The sequence below is a fragment of the Copadichromis virginalis genome, linkage group LG12 (assembly GCF_057382275.1).
Source record: "Copadichromis virginalis isolate Kocher_CV1m ecotype Utaka linkage group LG12, C_Virginalis_male_GT1.1, whole genome shotgun sequence".
NCBI classification, from domain to species: domain Eukaryota; kingdom Metazoa; phylum Chordata; class Actinopteri; order Cichliformes; family Cichlidae; genus Copadichromis; species Copadichromis virginalis.
This window is the reverse complement of record NC_140629.1, coordinates 16,282,590-16,302,043: the sequence shown is the minus strand read 5'-3', so window position 1 is coordinate 16,302,043 and position 19,454 is coordinate 16,282,590. Positions and strand designations below refer to the sequence as shown.

General features: G+C 40.1%; 1 protein-coding gene across 1 annotated transcript; it reads right to left on the bottom strand.

Moving 5' to 3' along the window:
* Positions 1–440: 440 nt before the first annotated feature.
* On the bottom strand, positions 441–18,863 carry LOC146696727 (phosphatidylinositol transfer protein beta isoform). The gene is made up of 11 exons (XM_085474983.1): positions 18,800–18,863; positions 16,628–16,658; positions 15,161–15,306; positions 14,835–14,926; positions 14,705–14,712; positions 14,525–14,599; positions 14,362–14,445; positions 10,435–10,512; positions 7,138–7,248; positions 6,616–6,738; positions 441–3,497 (listed from the first exon to the last, which is right to left on the bottom strand). The coding sequence occupies exons 1-11, from the start codon at positions 18,817–18,819 to the stop codon at positions 3,450–3,452; spliced, it is 816 nt and encodes a 271-aa protein (XP_085331109.1). The 5' UTR covers positions 18,820–18,863; the 3' UTR covers positions 441–3,449.
* Positions 18,864–19,454: the final 591 nt, after the last annotated feature.

The window sequence follows — 19,454 nt, the reverse complement described above, 5'->3', positions numbered from 1 at the left end:
AGGTGTGTGGGCGAGTCTGCCCATCTCCCCTTTTAGAAACAGCATTATTTGCTTGTTCTGTAGCAGATATAGCTGGTTTCCTTGCAGCAGGCACATGTGACTATTCCTCCACAAACAATAAAAAAAAAAAAGAAAAAAAAAAGGGCAGCTATCTCAGGCAGCAGACTGGTGGCTTTTCCTGCTCTTTAGCACAGATTCCGCTGTTTATTGTGCGACTCTCCTGACCTGCAGGTCGTAGAGAGCGCGGTCCACGCTGGAGTCACCAAAATCTGTAGGAAATTTTTGTCTTATCGGTAATCTACAGTACAGAACTGTCATTCAAAGAGCCAAAATGAAAGAAAGAGTAACATATAGCACAAATAAATAAATAAATAAATCTTTTATAGTATTTTAGCAAAGATTGTGACCATTTAAAGCTTTACAAATAAATGACAGCTCTCTCCTTTGCCCTGAGGACTGATCAAATCCCCCTCAGGCAAAACCTTTATTTTCTAGGAATCAGACAAAAACAGCACAAACTGAACTGCAAGAAACTTTGTCAAAAAAAGAAGAAAAAAAAGGAAATGTATTTATATTTAGATACAATATATAGACTTAGTAGCACAAAAAAGATGTGCAAAAAGAAAAAGGCACAATACATCATACATTCGTTACCACAACCCCTGATTTTTAAAAGCTGATCAGAACCTTTAAACACTTTTGTTAACATCATTGTTTTGAAGAATAGCAAACGACTGATTTAAGATTTTTCCTTTCCCCTCTCTCCACTGGGTTCTTGTTTTTTGTTTTTTTAAATTCATACACACATGAGGAATCATTCAAATGAACTTTGAAACACTAATTACACTGTTTGCTCAGAGACCTATGCATTCATGACCGTAACAAAGACAAAGGTGGCTCTAACACATAAAGACGATAAAAGCGAACAAGCTACATTATCTTTGCAGCCTCAAATCTTTGTCTTATTGTTAGCCTGAGAAGATTCTGTTATTGAAAACCGATGCTTCTGACAACAGTTTTCCAAATTTTCCTATATTAAATCAATATTTGCTGAACACATAAACACCATTTATTCTCTTTGGAAAAGCCAATTACCGTGGACATGGTCAGATTTGCCCTCACAGGATTGTCATTAACCAAACACACTAGAATACTTTCCTGAAAGTATTTAATCATATAATCTGCCTTGAGAAATAACGGGAAACCGATTACTAAACACAAATCCCAAATTTATGTTGGGCAATTTAAAACAGTGACACGCAACCAAAACAAACAAATATTCAAGAACATTACAAGGGAACACATGAGCAAACCACACATACTGTATACATGTAACACAAGCATAATTAATATTCAAGGCTGATGTGACACAATTCTGAAGCCTGAAGAAAAAAGAAAAGAGAGAGAGAGCTGGATGCAGAGCTGAAAAGCCAGAAAACATTAATATGGCAGCTCTTTCCAATGGCTGGTCTGAGGTAAAGATTTACATGACAAACGGTGCACGCTGGCTGTTATAGTAACAAAGTTCTGCTTGCGGGAATGGAAAGGAATTGCACTTCCACATATCAGGAAACAAAAGAATAACATACAAGTCTGCGCCCTGATAAAGCTCTTTTGTCAAGACTAGAATCAAGAATCCTAAGAAGTACCAGCTAACAGCTAATGCTAACCCTTACGAGGTGTGTGTCCACCAAAGTGTTTTTCCTGAGCACGAGTGTGTCGTGTATTTACGCTACGCAAAAAATAAAACGACAGCAGCTTGAAGTGGCACTGAGCTTCTTTTCTGTGCTCAACTTTATATAAGTTGTTTAGAGCTGTAAGAGCATATCTACAGATGACAACCAGACAACCACAGTATTGATATAAAAACAGTGCTTGGAGGAACATTTTATTTGTAAACCGGCTACCAGGCACAGTCGTGTATTTGAACCGCTTTGACATAAAATATTGTGTGGCATACTAATAGATCCTCTCACATGGGAAAAACAGAACAAAACAAAAAAGAACCCAAACCTATGTGCCTCTTAAGGGTTCAACTGGGTGCCTGACATTTTCCAAAACATTTGGTGGACACACTTTAGGGCATCAGGAAAAATGGCCAGTCAGAAATGAGAGAGGTAGCTAAAACAATGGCTGGCAGCAGAGGTTCATTAAGTGTAGTAGCTCTGATAGGTGTAAAGGCCTGGACACATAAGCAACTCTACATGGTACTGGTATCCACTAGGCACTGATAAGGCAATTGCAAATCTGTAAACACAGCTAGAATGATGCAGAGGAGGGGAGGCCTTCTGGAAACTGTCTACCTCAGAGAGCCGGAGGAGCGAGAAAGGCCTCTGGTGGTGGGTTGGGTGAGTGCAGCACAGTTTGGCTTGTGACAGAGGCTGGAGGGGTGTAGCACCATCTGTGGCTGTTTTTCAGTGCAGTTTGTTTTCCTCTAGGGACATCTTTTAGAGAGGTGAATGCTGCAATGCATGTTATGTGCGACTGTTTTCAGTATAGGGTGGGGGAGAGAGTTGTAAACATATTCAAAGTAACATCCTTTAGCTAAAAGAGCTCGCGAGGATCTGCCCCTGCTTGAGTTTCTCAAAGATCAGTCAGCACAAAGGTATCCACACCTGTGAGTGAGTGTGTGTGTGAGTGTGTATGGGTAAGAATGAATTCACATGTTTATGCTCTCTGCACACTGCATGTGTCATATGACTGAGTGCGTGTGTGGGCTTCCTGTTACCTTTGCATGTGGGAGTGAGAGTGAATACCTGTACAGACATGATTGTCAGTGTTAATAAGATGCAGTGCTTCGATAAGGTGAGGGGGGTGATGGAAGAAGGATTACAACGGGCCAAGACGCCAAGGCTGTTAGTAATCACTTAATGGAGGTTATGGCAGGAAGGAACAAGAGCATGACAAACAGTCTCCTGCCAGGGAATGCAAACCACACACTGAGCCACAGTGTGTACAGTGAAGACTGGGGAAGAGACAAAGAGAGGTCACAGAGGGCATCATTCTGTGAGGAATGGGGGGTTTTTTGGTAGGGAAAAAACAGGAGGTTGGGGGAGCTGGAAATATTTGGTCCAACACCTGCCACTGTGGAATCAAGCTGATGAATTTGCTTTTGTTTTTTTCTTTAAAAAGTAAATAGCTTTTCTTTGCATCTCTGCAGAAGACTAGGTTTCAATATCCTGATGGCCATAGCCGGCCTTTCTCTGTCCAAGATCAAAATTAACCTGAGTCTCATCAGCCAGCATCGTATCGGTGGCTATAAATCAATTCCTCACTGGATAGAATGACTATGATTGGGTTAAAGCCGGGGATCTGCTCTATTGATTGCAGGTAGCAGCGCTCCCTCCTCCACAGCGTGATTCAGTTAGGGTAAAAAAGTGGCACCAAAGGAGCCCGCTTAGCAGTCTTCACAACTGCTGTCATTGTGGGTGTGGTGTTTAAAATCCTTTTCATTCATCCGCAGCGCTGGTTCCTCGCACATCACCCTTTTTGCGAAGCTGTGGGGAAAGGGAGAGAAATAACACGCGTTAGATTTATGCAAGCTAAACACGTAAGGGAGAGTTCAGATGACGGCTTCAGGAGTCGCTGGTTACTGGGAGGGGTCGGACTTCTTTCTATTCATTAAATCTTACTTTTGGCTTTGCAAACCAGTAAAAATACATTACATTTCTTTTTGTAAACTGGAAAAAGGGCAGCTCCAAAAGTCCTTATCAAGCCTCCTGTTTGTCTTCTAGGTAGATAAAAGCATCACTTTCAAATTCTCCCACCCTGAGGCTGATGGCTTTGGAAAGTCAATTAGTGTTAGAATCTGATAGCCGAACACCTTAATGGAACAGTTCAAACCAACACTGGCTCTAAACAGAGGAATAGACAGATCTGATGAAATGGCACGAGGATTCACCCTCCCACTTCTCCATCTTTTCACCCCCCAATCCTCCCTCCCTTTCTCCTCAATCACAGCACAGACTCCTTCTCAACTGCAGAATTCCATTTGTATGTTAATGAGGAAAAAGGAGCCATCTTGAAACCCCCTCGTACACACCCCGTCCTCGCATACCTCCTCCTTCCACACCATCAGCACCCAACCACTATACTTAAAGAGTTCAGATATGACTATTAGTATACAGCTTCCTTAATGCTGGGTTTTTCCATTCACCCAGTGCTGTCTTTGTCTAGAACGTGAAGGGCAGTGACTTGTGTGTAGGCTGTTCTCACCACCACCCAAATGTGACCCTGGTAACCCCTTGAGCTTTGAGGTTCAGGCTTGTTGCCCTGCTTGCCGCAGCCGTCTTTGATTGTACCAACCTGTTTACTTACTCCGAGGGAAAACTGGAAACACATGCTCAGCTGGGCGAGATGTGCGAAGGCAAATCGCAAAAATTCTGCATGCTGGTAGTGAGCCAGGAATGTTTGAGACTGGCCCACTTTGGCCGGTCCAGCCCAGATTCCTCCCTTGTTCTCCTTGTACGGCCAAAAGCTCCCAGACTGATATTTGGAGAAGTTTCAAGAGCAAGGCAGTGGAGAGGTTTAGAGTGAATGCAAGATGCAGAAACTGAAGCCTGTGATTTAGAAGTAGACTATTTTTCTATGGGGATTAACTGGACTGCAGGAACTTCTGTGTACATATATAACTACTTGTGTTAAACTTGTATGCTAGCCTTTCAAAGGAGCTCTCAATTTGCAATAAAAGTAGGTTTTATTGCACATGAGCTATCAAATCGAACATTATAGCTCCTTCTTAAAATGAACAAAAGCAGTGGCAGCTCAGTAACCCTAAACGGCCTGGAATACCACAGAAGACAACTAAGAATGGAGGAATTTTTAAAGAAAAAGCCTGTTCACAACATCTAGCTACCTGAGGAGCACTCTTGAGGAGGTTGGCACACCACTGTCGAAGCCTATAATTAAAAAATGCCTTTATTAACATGAATATAGACAGTATGTAGTACAAAGAAGGAATAAGACTAAGATTAGCAAATCATTTGTCAGACATGGTGGAGGCAATGTTATGGCATGGGCTTCTGTGGTTGCCAGCAGAACTGGGTCACTGGGTATTTACTGATGATGTGATTACTGACAGAAGTAGCAGGATGAACACTTAAAAAACACATCTGTACTGCTGAGACTCAGTCAAACACTGTTATCCTGTGTTCAAATCGCACAAAGAGAAACATTACAAAAATGCAACTGAAGATGTTTTTGTGGTGAAGAAATGGATGCTTTTCACCAGTGTTTCCTCTTAGATGACTGCTTTTGGACCTCGAATGTGAAATGGCATGTGCACACACAAGCACAAGCACAGTGGAGTAAAGCCCTTTCTCAACACCGAAGAGCGCAGAGTGAAGTCGCACCATGCCATGAACAGCTGCAATCAGCCAAGCCGTGCTGGCTTGTTCCACTGCACCGCACAGAAAAACTAAAGTCGTCTAAAGTGAGCATCTAACGAAGCTCTGTCAACTTAAAACATGAGACAATATATTAAGACTTTTCACACATAAAAGGTTCCTGCAAGCAGACACTGTTTACTGTGAAGGTCAACCCTGAACTGGATGAGCCATTAAAATGGACAGATGGATGGAATAATAATACGAATGGTTAGGTTATATAAACTACTCCAACTTAGTGATTGGTTGTTAGAAAAATAAAGAAAATGATGCTGAAGTGTGCAAACATGGACACAGAACGTAAACTAATCCCCCAACTATAGAGACTCATGCAGAGTTACGGTTGGGGGATAAAAATACCCTGCACTTGGCAGACATTGTTACACATCACAAGCTGAGGCGAGACCATCATGCACTAGCCATGGGATACACTGGAACACAGGCGGGCTACAGATGACGGTGGAAATGTTTCGAATCATAATTAGCTATATGGCACGATGCGGCACAGCCTTGCCAGGCTAACAGAAACCCCATTAAGATGCTGCCCTACCAGTAACAACAAACAGCAGTACAAAGACCTACACTTGGCCTTGCTACTCCTCTGTAGCCTTTGTACAGAACCATTCTTACGCCTCTGGATAAAAATACAATAAAGGCAATCATAGAAATGGGATTATGAGGAAGAACAAACACTGTTCTCACAGTCATCCGTTTTGTGCTGATTACCAAACAGTTTAAGGAAGTTTAGTAACAAACAAAATGCATACATGAAAAGGAAAAAATATGACAATTGATCTTAAATGTAATATTATTGATATTGAAAATATTGATTTTAAAAAAACAAAACACTAAAAACTATGAGGTTTTGAATTCACATATATTAATAAAGGGCCTTTTACTTGTGCACTCGGTAAATAACACCAGGATCCACTCAAAGTCAGCTAGATCGCACCACTAGGGGTCAAAGACTCCACAGGGAGCCCTTAAGCCACTACATTTACTCCAGCAGTCCTCCGGCTTTATCACATTAGCACACTCTACTTCTAGTGAATGGAAGACAACAGCTGGATAACTAAAATTGGTGTTACACGGATTTTGCACAGCGAATAAGAGAAATTTAACCAAAGAAAGTGCTTAGGGTTGGGAAAGTTTTATTTTCTCTTGCACCAAATCCATCACTTACCAGACTTAAAGTTAAATTTTAACTGTGATTTTCTACTTATACACTCACCTCATCCAGTTCTCTCTGCGTTTCTGCCTCCATACGCCGTATATCATCCATATTTAGCTCCACCCACTTATCAATCCAACAGAAGAGCTGGCGATGGAAGTTTGTGAAGATCCTCTTCTCTTGCTGTGGTAGATAGCAGCAGTCTTGGTTAGGACTGGGTGATGTTTAGCATCAGTCAAGTGTTTATAAGTACATTTGAAACTTGAGAAACTCTAAATACAAATTACTCTACTGTATCCTACTGGCTTAAGTTCCATTTGACTATAGAGCCCCCAAACATTACCTCATCATGTTTGCAGTTACAGCTTGCTTATAATAATTAAGCACTAATTAAGCACTGCCCACCCAGACAGAAGAGGCACAGTATTGCATGCGCAAACTTGCAATACTCTCAATCTAAATATAACTCATGAGCCAACTGTGTAAATGAGTTTTTACGTCTTCTACTATATTTCGTTATCCTGTATTTATACATGTGTAATGCCAATAAAGTTGAATCCTAATCCCAAATATGTCACTAACCTCGTGGATGAAGTTCTCCACTTTGGTCTGCAGGCCCCACCACTTGAACTTGACTGTGACTAATTTGTAGGCACACATCCTTGGGTATTCAGGATTACTATTCAGCTCTTTCTGTTGAGAGGAACAGGGAAAAGAATCCGACTTACAACCCGTCACTATATCAGAATAACGCGCTGCAAAAACTTGACAGAAACTTTCCGATGAGAGAACAGTTGTAAAAGCAGCAGAAGGCATTATTTTTGACAAATCTAAGATTCGTTCATTAATGCATAATGCTTTGGGCATGAAGGTTGCTGAAATAATTATCAACATGAAGATGTGCTGTGCACAGATAAAAGTGCCCTAATCTACAGCACACTTTCTAAATCTATCCGCTGCTTGCACTCTGCCGCGCGCTCTGAAGAAGAGAAGAAGAAAAGAGGCTGGGTGTTGGGAGGGGGGACCACAGCAAAGTGGATAAACTCCAGATGAAGGGACCATTTCTCTGCCTCCACCCTGACAGCGACACCGTTCCCGACAGGCATGTCTTTGTGGCCACAGAAGGCAGATAAAACGGTGCTCACGAAGCGATAAGGGCGCCGCAGTGCAAATCCGGTTACATTATTAACACCTAGGACCTGCTCGCCCCCAGAACACACACACTCTCCCTCTGAGAACACCTGTTTAATTAATCACTTCATTCTGGCTCGGCATTCCAAAAAGAAAATGCCACAGACCCGCCTCAATCGCCCTCATCCCACTGCCGTTTGATGCTACGATCATGGAGAAGCGTGAGAGAAGGGAAATGAGAAACATTTCTAAATTTGCAGTGGGTTTAGAAAAGTTGTCATCGCTAAAGGAGAACTTCACATGAAACGGATTCTACATCAAAACACTTACGGTGACATTTCTTCTCTCCCTCTCTGTGCCCCACTCAAAGGAGCAGAAGTTTTCAGAAATACAAAGGGTACCGATATGCAAGCATGTGTGCATGCAGAGATAGACAAGAGTTTTATTGCTCTGAGAAGCTGGCAGAAATTGTGCCTCTGTTGTCACATAACTACTTTCTCCCCCCACCTTTTCAAAAACAGTCTTTTTCCATGTCCACAGCGGACGGGAAAGTGATCTAATTAAAAACACAAAATAAAAGTTGTGCTTCTTTATTCATACTTTTTAAAGCTGTTTGGCTGCCTTTGTTCTGCAAAAATTCTTGAAGCAGAGGAAAGTTTCCCATGGTGAACTTTGAGGGCTCCACTGCAGAATAGAAATCCTCTGTGCTCCAACAGCGAACAGGACCCGGTCGTGTGGCTCCGGGGTACGGCGGGGTTTACAGGCGAAAGCAACATAACTACTGACAAAGTTTCTCTGTGGATGAGCTACTTTTTGACTTTTTACCCCTTATCAAAATATGTCCCTCTTTATACAGAACTGCTGTTTGCCAATTTAGACTCTGAGTCCACAAACGGACACTTTACTTCCAGCTGTGGACGAAGCCTGAGTGTTCTTGCAGCTCTGTAAGTTACCTGTAAAAGACTTTTAATGCCTAGATCTCATCACATAAACCTGCTATATAAACCTGCTGCAGGCACATCCACACAAAACACAATCTTTGGCTGACCCAATATGTCCAAGCTGCACTTAGACTTTGGAGATCAAAACATTGCAGCAACTACATACAATGCACATGACTGTACAAAGTCATGAAATATAGAAGCAAAATCCATGAGAGCAAGACTACTAATCCAGGTCTTGATTAGGGATGGGTATCGTTTAGGTTTTATCCGATACCGGTGCCAAATCGGTACCTTTGAAACGGTGCCGGTGCTCAAACGGTGCTCAAACCGGTGCTTAAAGAATGGAGAACACAAAATTGGTCCAAAAACCTCTCATGTTCAGCTGGTTTTTTGTAAAAAGATAACAATGTTAGCCTTTTCTGCAGCTATGGGGCATATATGGTATCACTCTTGGCTGGAAGCAGTGCTTAATCAATGGAAAAAACACAAACTTTGTCCAAAAACCTCTCATGTTTAACTGTTTTCCACTTTTTCTTTGGTCATTTTAGCCTTTTTGGCCAGGGTGAAGGGAGCATCTGCCATCAAACAAGAAGACAGCCGCATGTAGCTATGATGAGGTTTGCTAGTTCACTTTACATGCATTAATGTAATAACGTGGTTAGCCTACTCAACGTAAATTACACACTAACAACATTAAGCTACTCACGCAGAGAAGAACGGCTGCTGCTGCATCATCATCCGTCATCATTTCTGCTACACTGGCAGGGCTAGGGGCCAGGACTCTCCTCTTCGGGTTTTTTGGGGGATATTGCTAACTCCGGGTCAGATAACAGGCAACCCACGCACAGTAGATGCGCTCGGTGTGAGGTCTCGCAGCAAGCTATCATACGGCGCATTTCTGGGCTTTTTAAAAAAACGCTATGCGTCGCCAGGTGTTTCATCGGATTTGAGGTGTTACCTCCTTTGACAGTATCACAGTATCAGCTTAAAGCACTTGTTGCAGGCTGCTGAGTTTGCATCTTTTGCTGTGAAGTACAGCCAGACTTTTGACCGCTTCGCCTTGGGCATTTTTAATCCGTAGCTCTGCATAAAAGAACGCACGTACCTGGACTTGCCTACTATCCTCGGAAACGTAAAATTATTGGCTAGAAGTGAATCACAGCTCAGGAAAAAAAGCACCGAAATGTTCGCTGCTTTTCGGTCTGGTTACTACCGTTTATGTCAGATGGCACCGGACACCGGTACCCATCCCTAGTCTTGATGGCCAGATATATACCCATTTTCCTATAACTTGGCAAATGGGTCAAATGTTTGCCTCCGTTGTTGTTGTTGTTTTTTTTAAAAGCACCCTGTGGCCTAAGGCCGTGTTCAAAACTCTTAGATGCATCGCATTTCATTTAAAAAAACGAAAGCAAGAAAGAAAGAAAAATCCACTTCTGCTGTATTTACATTGAGCATCCACACTAATTTGCCTTTTTAGGGCTCCCAGAGAGGAAACTTTTGTCAAAACTGCCAACCCCAAGAGGGCTGAAATAGTTGACACAGATATTAGCATTCATCGCCTAATTGAGTTTGATTGGTAACTACATGCTACCTTGGATTTATACCACCCAAACATGTGATCCTTTGTCAGAAGAAAGTCAAAGAAATAAGAAAGAAAAAGCCCTTATTGTCTATGTAAGCAGCCACTGTGCAGTTGAAGTCTGTATTTTATCAAATGATTATTTCTGAACTGGTGCTGAAACAGTCACATGGATGTAGACCATTTTCAGTTAAAAATATATGTAGTTTACAACAGCATTACCTTCCAGTTGGGACCAAGAGGTCCTCTCCCAGTCTTGACAGACTTGAAAATGGCAGGATCCTCATCTTCCTTGTAGTCCTACAATGAAACTTTCAGTTACTTTCATTAGTAGAATATATAGCACAGAATATTTAACAAAGCTGAGGCAAGCTTATTTATGAATACTGGTATTTGTTTCATCTTGCAACAAGAGCCAAGAAATCAGCAGGATTTTACCCCAATTTAAAAAAAAACAAAAACATAGACACCGTTTTTAAATGAAAAGATGGAAATGTGGGACAACTATTCAACGACGAGAGTAAGGGAACAAAGAGCAGAAACAGCTTAGCTACAAGAAAAGTCAGAAGAGGGCTTCTCCCTTTTCACAAATCCTTCCATCTCTGCAGATAATGTCACAAAGCAGGACTAGAACACAGCTGTGCTCACAAGTGGCTTGAAGATAAGACCGATCTGTGTATGGGGGCTCTGACACTTGTTTAATTAGGGTGAGGATGCCAGTTAACATAAGTGAATGTACTTGCATCTACCTGTTGTGTGCTGATGAGGATTTGTGCTGCTTATTTAAGTTTGTATGTCTGCAGCTCCAACTGCAAAATAACCTTTTACCCCATATACAGTATCCAATTCAAAAGGTCATGTCCTGCCAACATATTCTGGTGAACTAAGCACTTTTGCCCTTTAATTTTTTCCCCCAATGCACCAAGATCTTTTTGTATTAAAGGGTATAGTAAAATGTAGAGGGATACTGAGCACACGTGACGAGCACGAAAAACTTAACAGACCTGACTTTCTCATAAAAAAATAAAAAAAAAAATAAAAAAAAAGACAAGAGAAATAATAATACAAATAAATGAAATGGCTTTAAAATTATCAACAGCTCAAGGGCCCAGCAATTTTAAATAAATCATGATGCGCCTGAAGCTAAAAGCTACTTTTTCAGGGCTACTATCCAACAGGAGGGTGCCAAACGTGTGGAAAGAAATAAAAACGCACCACTAAAAAACACACACACAAACACACACACACACACACGCGCACACACACTCTCTAATTTGGGTGTTTTAATGCTGAGAGCTCCATCACTATAACAATACACTGTGCTGCACTAATGAGGTCTGTGAATCGATGTGCCGTGGTACGCGAAAAGAAGCCATTTCTAAAAGAGTGTGTATTAGACTGCAAGTGTGTTTACGTCGAGTGTGTGTTTGTCTAGTTCCGGCACACGCAGCACTGTGAACCTTAATTACACTAACAAACTCATCTGTGCTGGCGGTACGCCCCAGAGCCTGCAGTCATGCCCGAGGCTGAGGGCTGATAGGGCCCTCAGACACAACACACTCCTCCAGCAAGGCAAACACGTCCGCCTCGTTAACTACCCACCGCAAACAAACATGTACACACACAGAAACTAGGGCTTCTCGGCCAAATAGCCACATGTATGCTTGCACGCATACCGGCAGTCACATTGAAATGAGGCAATGTGATGTCAAATAAGAGCAATAACCTGCAACATCTTCAAATATGATTTCAGAGATTCCAAGCAGTATTCAAATCTTTAATTTATCCTCAACTGGTATGTGTACGTTTTTAAATACAAAGATCTCTCCAGTCAGCTGGCTGTATTGGGACACACTCCTGAAATCAACTATTTTTAATGCACTGTGTTATTACAGCACAGCAAACACATTTTCAAACGGTGCAAAGAAACAGACCACAAAAAACACAAGTAAACAAAACAAAACTAAGAAGTAACATAGCCCAATAAAGCAGAACAGTCAGCCAAGTACACGACAGCCCAGAGAGCAATTAATGTTCTGTGTCTTTATAAAGAAATACAAAGAGAGACTGGGGAAAAACTCACAGACAAACCAAACCAAAATAAAAAAATACCAAGGAGATGGGCTGGACCTGATGCCAACTTCAGTAAAATATTTATAAAATGGGTCAGGATTGACTAAAGGTTTATGAAGATTGCCAAAGATTCTCTTCACTTGCAATGCTCTACTTATCGTCGATGCCACGAGCACAGGCAGCTTTTTCAGCTCCATGAATGCATAATCATACCTGAAAAATCAAGTATGTTGCTGTAAGAACAACATACACAACTGTTTTGAAGCTCATGACAGCCTGTAAATAAAATCCAAATGTTGAGTTAAGTACTAAAAAATGTGCTCCAGTCTCTCTCGTGCTTTTTAAAGTGGTGCCTGGCTGACATATGACTTGGTGAGTTACAAATCTGAGATATCTGCGAATAGTTTTTTCCTCACAGACACACAAAACATCAACATACACATTAAGTAAAGTGACTCTAAACTAGTCGTAGGTCTAAATGTAAATGATTGTCTGTGGCTCTGTGTTAGCACCATGGCCCTGAAGCAATTTTTAGGAGGGAAGAAGAAGGGAAAAAAAAGGATGGATAAGCACTGTTTGTGAACCTGGAAAACTAAAAAATATATAGACACAATATCCTTATTTTTATTATCTAAAACTGAGGATATTGTATGACTACAATAGGCTTTGATAGACGCGTTTATTGTGATTCTGGATGTCTACAAGACTAAGTCAAATACTTTCAACAAGTTTTTTGTTTTTTTGGGGGTTTTTTTAACTGTAAAATCTGTAATGATTTTGCCAAACCTATTCCTGACATATGCCTGCCAAACAATAATAATTTTAAAAAACCCTAAAACTAAAAGTGAAATTAATATAAACTACACACATTTTCAAACAATAAAAACAAAATTGAAACGAGAAACACACTTTGGAAACTAAAGCTAAAGCCCAGCAAAAAAGTAGAAGAAAAAAAAAATCATTGTGAATAAACAGCTTAGCAGGAGCTAGAAGATACTGAATTCTAATCTGTCTAACAGTCATTATAATTTTCAAAATATTTTATTAGCCTCCCTGAAACTGTAGTAATAGTCAGTGAATATGCACAGACACATTAAGTGCTACTTCTTCTTTAACTAGGACATCCGGTTGATTACCAGTTTATATTAACTGAAAAAAACAAAACAAAACAGAAAAACAGATGCACACAGCTCTGCTTGTGTTAAAGCCTTGATCACATCTTGTGAGTCCACTAGGGTCCACTCAGGTCCTAGTGATCAGTTGTTTATGAGACAGAGCACAGTGTCTGCATATCTGCCAGTTTTTCCTGTCCGCTGTGGATTTACACTACAATGCACCAACTACAAGTACACCCCAAGTGGCGGACTTCAAAGAATGACTACTTGGCTGTCAGGACTTTGGCTGTCTGTGTCCGTAGCTGAGAATAATCAATGCTTAAGAGCAAGACAAAGTTGAGCAGAGAAACCACATGCTGTGACAACATGTGATTTATATGGACGGCATGATTTCTGACCAAACCAAGAGCAAATCTTTACTACATAAACTAAACCGATTTAGCCAAAAGATTGTTCCCTGAAACTCCACAGATGAAACGACCATGTGTCAGTTAGCTCGTCTGTATTGTTTTCATGAATTAAACTCTGACTCTAACAGTTTGAGAGTGCTATATAGGCAAGAGAAAGGATCGCACAAACACCGTTTATTCTGGATTTTAAATTGGACTGCAGTAATATCACACCAGAGAAACATGCAGTAAGTCATAAGTCACACAGACTGCTCAGTAGTAACAAAATGCTCTTTCAGCTACTTTCAGATATGTATGCAATTCAATAAATTGGTTAGACGAGAATAGAAAGAAAGTGCTGTTTCATTTCATCAGTGTTATTCATCTGCATCCCTATTACATAGGAAAGGCTAGATGTCGTTTTTCTCTCTCCCTGGAAAACGCATATATATTCAAATTAAATCATAAACAGAGCCATAAAACACCTGCTTACGAAACATTCTCATGACAAAGAACTGTAATAATCAAAGTTGTCCACATGAAGGCGCCATACTGTGTATGAAGCTACTTACAGCATGGGCCACTTGACTTCTGTCTGCAATGTCAATGGGCACCACCGTTACATTCTTCCACGTGGAACTGTCTAGTTTGTGCACCTGAGCAAATACAAAAAGATATGTTAGAAAATAAAACTCATGATTCATACTAGACATCCGTTTGCTTTGATGTCCTCACATTTTCTTGCGTTCCAAGGTCTGGTTTGTGCCATGTCTCAATTTTAATGAAGAAATTATCTTTCATATATTCATTCTAGAATAAAGAGAAAGAAGAAACATAATGAAGAAAAAAAAATTATGTAATTCTTTTCTTATTAACTTTAATCTTAGCTAATAAAACCCATTTAGGGTTACATACCGTCACAACTGTTCCAGGTTAAGCATGAAGGAAAAAAGGGGGGGAAGAAAGACAAGACATGTTAATTTAAAAGTGAGAAGAAGAGTTTCAAGGCAAACCTAAACTAAGTGGTGCTGGGAAGGGGACTCACTGGTTCTGCAGTAGGGGTAGGCATTCCAAGCCTTTTCATGGAAAATCAGGGCACCTTCAGGAGCTAGGAGTCTCACAAATCCTGGGACTTTACTGTAGGGTGTGGTGGAGGGTAGGAGGTACAGGTAAGAGAAAGGAAGGAGGAAGACTTATCACCTATTTTTTCTATAGCAAAGATTGCACAGTTAGCAACTGAACTGAAAATGCTTCACAGATAAGACAACACTGACACTGCCTGGTAGCACTGCACTATTACACTATAAGAAAGAATCAATGAAGCCAACAGTGGAGTTCTAAAAAACAAGAAATACAAAGGAAAGCACATACCTCTTTAGGTGGTAAATTTTGTGTGTGTACTGTCCTTTTTCTCCATCTTTTTCATATGGCTCATTCTTGAGTACCTCAATGCCCTCACCACCACCCGTCTCATTTTTACTCGCTTCAGCCACAGAAAACAGCTGCCCCACTTGATACTGCAAGACAAACATCATAATATAAAAACATGATGCTAGACAGTAGATTTAAGTACTTTTTACTGTGACATACATCTAAATCATAAACCAATTCTTTCTCTTCCTAACATTTTGAAAGTTTCCATCTAATAAAATGATATAGGCTTATTGTGAACACAGCAACGCTTTTTAACCAAACAGTAATCAATGTACATTACTCCTGAGAGCTCAAGGGCAACACAGGAAATCTAAAACTGTCAGAAAAGTAAATCAAATATTTTATATGGATGACATTTTTTTTTTAATTCATTCATTTCTCTCTTTCTTTCCCATACAGTGAAATTGTAGGAACAGAACCCAACCCATGACCTGTTTTGTAAAACTGTGCAAAAAAAAGTAACCATAAAATTCTTAAGCTCTATTATTGTCCTGCTGCCACTCTAGTGTAGGTTAGATTTCTATAACGTGCAGAGAAAACTTGCTGAAGAGCTAAATGTTTAAGCCAGCTTTTTCAGTTCTGCTGCTGTGTTCCCCAATTCCACCATCTTAAAGCTAAATTAACTTACTTATGATGTTTGAACATCAAACAGCAGAAGAAGAGAATGACTAATAATCAGCTACCATAAGTCTTGTTAACATTTCTTCCACAAAGACAAGAATTACTTTTCAAATATTTTGAATTTGGATATGCAGCACTAATTGCCAAGAGATTGTATCCCAGCAGCTGGCTGAAAGTCTGGGATTTATTACAGAAATGTCTCTAAACACAGAGAACGATTGCTGGCTCAAACAAACAACATCTGCAAAATTAAGCTTTTTCTTGGTTTTAGCAGCCAGCAGCCAAAACAACAGAAATGATACAACATTGCCATGTCTTTATTATCAGCGAGTGGAAAAGAACTGTCTTAAACAAAAGGCACATGTCAGAGACTTGCAACATTTCCTTTTGGCCACGCCACAGTGACACATTAAAGCCCAAAAAAGGAACTGAGGGTTGACTCAGTTTAAACAGTCAGACTAACTGAGGATGGACTTTTTTTCAAGCATCAATATGGGCTCGTTTACAACCACACAAACAGTACAGGCACTATAGAAAAGAAACTACATATTTGTAAGTATGAAGAAGTGCATTTCATATCCTTTAACATTATTATGACTTTTTCCTTATTTAGTTATTATTAATTTATTGTAACTTTTTATGGCTGTTAATGTCATTATTTTGTTATTGTCAACATGATTATGTGTCAACGGCATCAACAAAGAAAATATAAGCAGACTTGACAAAAAGTTAATCATTTACAACATCTTAATAGCATAACAAGCTATTAAGCCACTTACTCACCTCTTCGACACTACAGGGTAAAACCACACGGCTGCAAAAGAGAGAAACATATGATGAATAACTTTCATGAAGCACGCATTTCTCAAATCCGCTGTTTCATATTAGACAATTTCATGAGATAAACTATCATTCCACATCAATCTAAAGCAGCGACCCATATATGAGAAGGAGTATTCTTCTAGACGTATGCCGACATTTGTATTTTTAAGAGTGAGTTAGAGCACATACTAATAGGACAAAAAAAAGAAAACACTGCAGATGCATGTGGCATAAATAATACAGTAATAATACATCCTAAAACAATAAAACTGACTCTGGAGCCTGAAATGTCTCTACATCTTGGCAGTAAAGCCTGTATAGCCTTTGTTATTGAAATTATTTATAAAAAGGTTCAGTCTCTAAATATTACTCATTACCATGCCAAATCAGCATGCACATTTACTCACGCCTTATATTATTGTCTGTATTCACAATGAATGCAACATGACAATTGCCTGTCAGGTCACACAGTATGCAGAAAAGTCCAGAAGAAGCAATGAGAACATAACTACAGGGACTCCGGATTACAAAACCAGAAGAACCACGATGACACACAGAGACCTGCTCACTGCCAGGAACAGGAAGACACTCAAAGTTACTCTTCCTGAGGGAAAAATACTTCTAGAACCACCCATAGTGACATACTGCTGACATCAGCAAGATGAGAGGAACCTATTACTAGACCTGGTTGAAAAAGTTAGAGCTGAATTAAGACAAAACTTTATGGGACTACAGAAAGTTTATTTTGTTGTTGTTGTTTGTTTGTTTTTTAATAATGTGAGTTAGGTGGGGCCAGAAATACAGTGAGCTTAGCCGAAGCAGTTTAATTAAGAAGACAAAACAGATCTGAATCTATTATTCAAGATTTCTAACCATTAAAGACCATCCCTGGTCAAACAAGGCTGAACTAAATGTCATCCACCATCAGATGTTTTGTTTCAATGCTGCTAGGACTTGTAATTAGTGACGTTTAAGTTTGAAGCAAACAAAATGTGCAGGCAACATCAGAAGATGTCAAATTTATCAAACCATGTGAGCCTGAGTGCAGTGAGTGATTGTGGGGTGTTAGGAATGCGGGAACAGTCTTCCTTCACTCCTGTAGGCCAGTAAGTGGCCACATGCAATAGTGCAGGTAGTGCCAATTCAGACTTCCAGTGCTTCTTTTTGCTTACCACACAGGGACTTTCATGGAATTAGGGCGCCACAGTGCTGAGGTGCATGCTGGCAGCAATACTGTGTTATATTTAAGGAATAAGACAATGTTGTAACAAGGTTTTTACATAAGTCAAATCTAAGTCAATCCTTATTTTTAAGAATTCCCGTGCGATGCAAAACATGACCCATTCACATCCTCCATCTACCCATTTATATTCACTTTCTTTATCTCTAAAAACGTTTAAGTGTTCAGTCTTCCTGCCTTGAACCCAATTCATTTGGTAAGATGTGAAGTAAGAAGCCTGCTTACATATTCAGCCTAACCCAAGGATAGCGGTTTTACAAATGGAAACTGAAATCTTTTATGCAATTTCAAAACCCAAAAGGCTAAGGCTAACAGCTGCTAGCTTCGTCTTTACTACATGCAAAATGATTGATGCTTGAAACAGACAGGAGTGAACAAACTACCAATTCGTTAAGTAATCAAAATGTGTTATGCTGGGGTGATTAGCTGGCGCCGACAGTTTCTGAGTCAATACTGCAAAGACAGCGAGAACTTACAGCTTCCAGTTAACTTCCCCTCAGGTTAGGCAGTTAGCTAAATTAGCGTTAGCAACTCGGGTGCCAATTCGAGGCTTTGAAAAAGAAAATGTCTGCGCTTTAAAACCACATAACAAAAACCGCAGATTGAAGCGTTTAGAAGCCATCAGCTTGGCGATAACATATGAGAAACTACAGGAAACCAGCAGCTGTCAGAGAATGACAATCTGCTGTCAAAGCCGGTAGGCCAGAGACGCTCTTGGCCAATCCCATCCTCCCCTCGTGTGCCTGACGCTGACCCCGAGACAAGATGAAAAGTTTGCATCAGCGCACAGGGACTGAAAAAAACTGCCGTGAGTGCACGGATCTATACTAACCTATAGAGTGCTTTCAGAAATAATAAGAAAAGTACAGTTTAAACAGAAACCCCGCACTTACTACTCCTTGATGAGAACCATCTTAACTTCTTCCTCTCAGTAGTGCCCAGCTACCACTAACTGACGTCATGGGCTACTAAGTGAGGCGGCAGGTCCCTCCTTCTGCAGCGGTGATTTGCGGAATGACGGAGAGGTGGGCCTAACGATTGGCATCATCCAATGAAATCTCTCTTTGGTGACTTTAAACCCACCCACTGTATTTGAGGATGGATTACTTAGAATCCGTTATTCCACACTTGAACGCGTAAAAAATATATAAATATACTAAATATACTAAATATATAATATATTAATAATTTAAAAAGTTGAGCATGTGGTTCCATTAATCTATAAATCTGTAAATAATAATTACTCCATATTTAATTAAAGACGGTACAAAGACACAAACACTGAAACCGAAATGTAATTTTCTTTTGTTGTTACTGAAATAAGCAAGGTATTCCCTGAAAAAGATGACTGGATAGTAGCTTATGTTATCCCAAAACCTATATATACTGTGTAGGATTAGGTGTGCAAGTTACCCATGTCTTGTGCATCAGTCCATATTTTTCCATATTTGTTGCACCATATTTGTTTCAGGTCATCAAACAAATTGTAATATTTAACAGAGAAGTAAATATAAACTGCAGTATTTAAATGATAATTTCATTTAAAAG

Coding starts and splice junctions, on each gene's coding strand:
- LOC146696727 (XM_085474983.1), bottom strand. CDS start 18,819: ATGGTTCTCATCAAGGAGTA. Junction 10,513..14,361: donor GAAGTCAAGTGGCCCATGCT/GTAAGTAGCTTC, acceptor GTTTCATTGTAG/GACTACAAGGAAGATGAGGA. Junction 7,249..10,434: donor CTCTTGGTCCCAACTGGAAG/GTAATGCTGTTG, acceptor TCCTCTCAACAG/AAAGAGCTGAATAGTAATCC.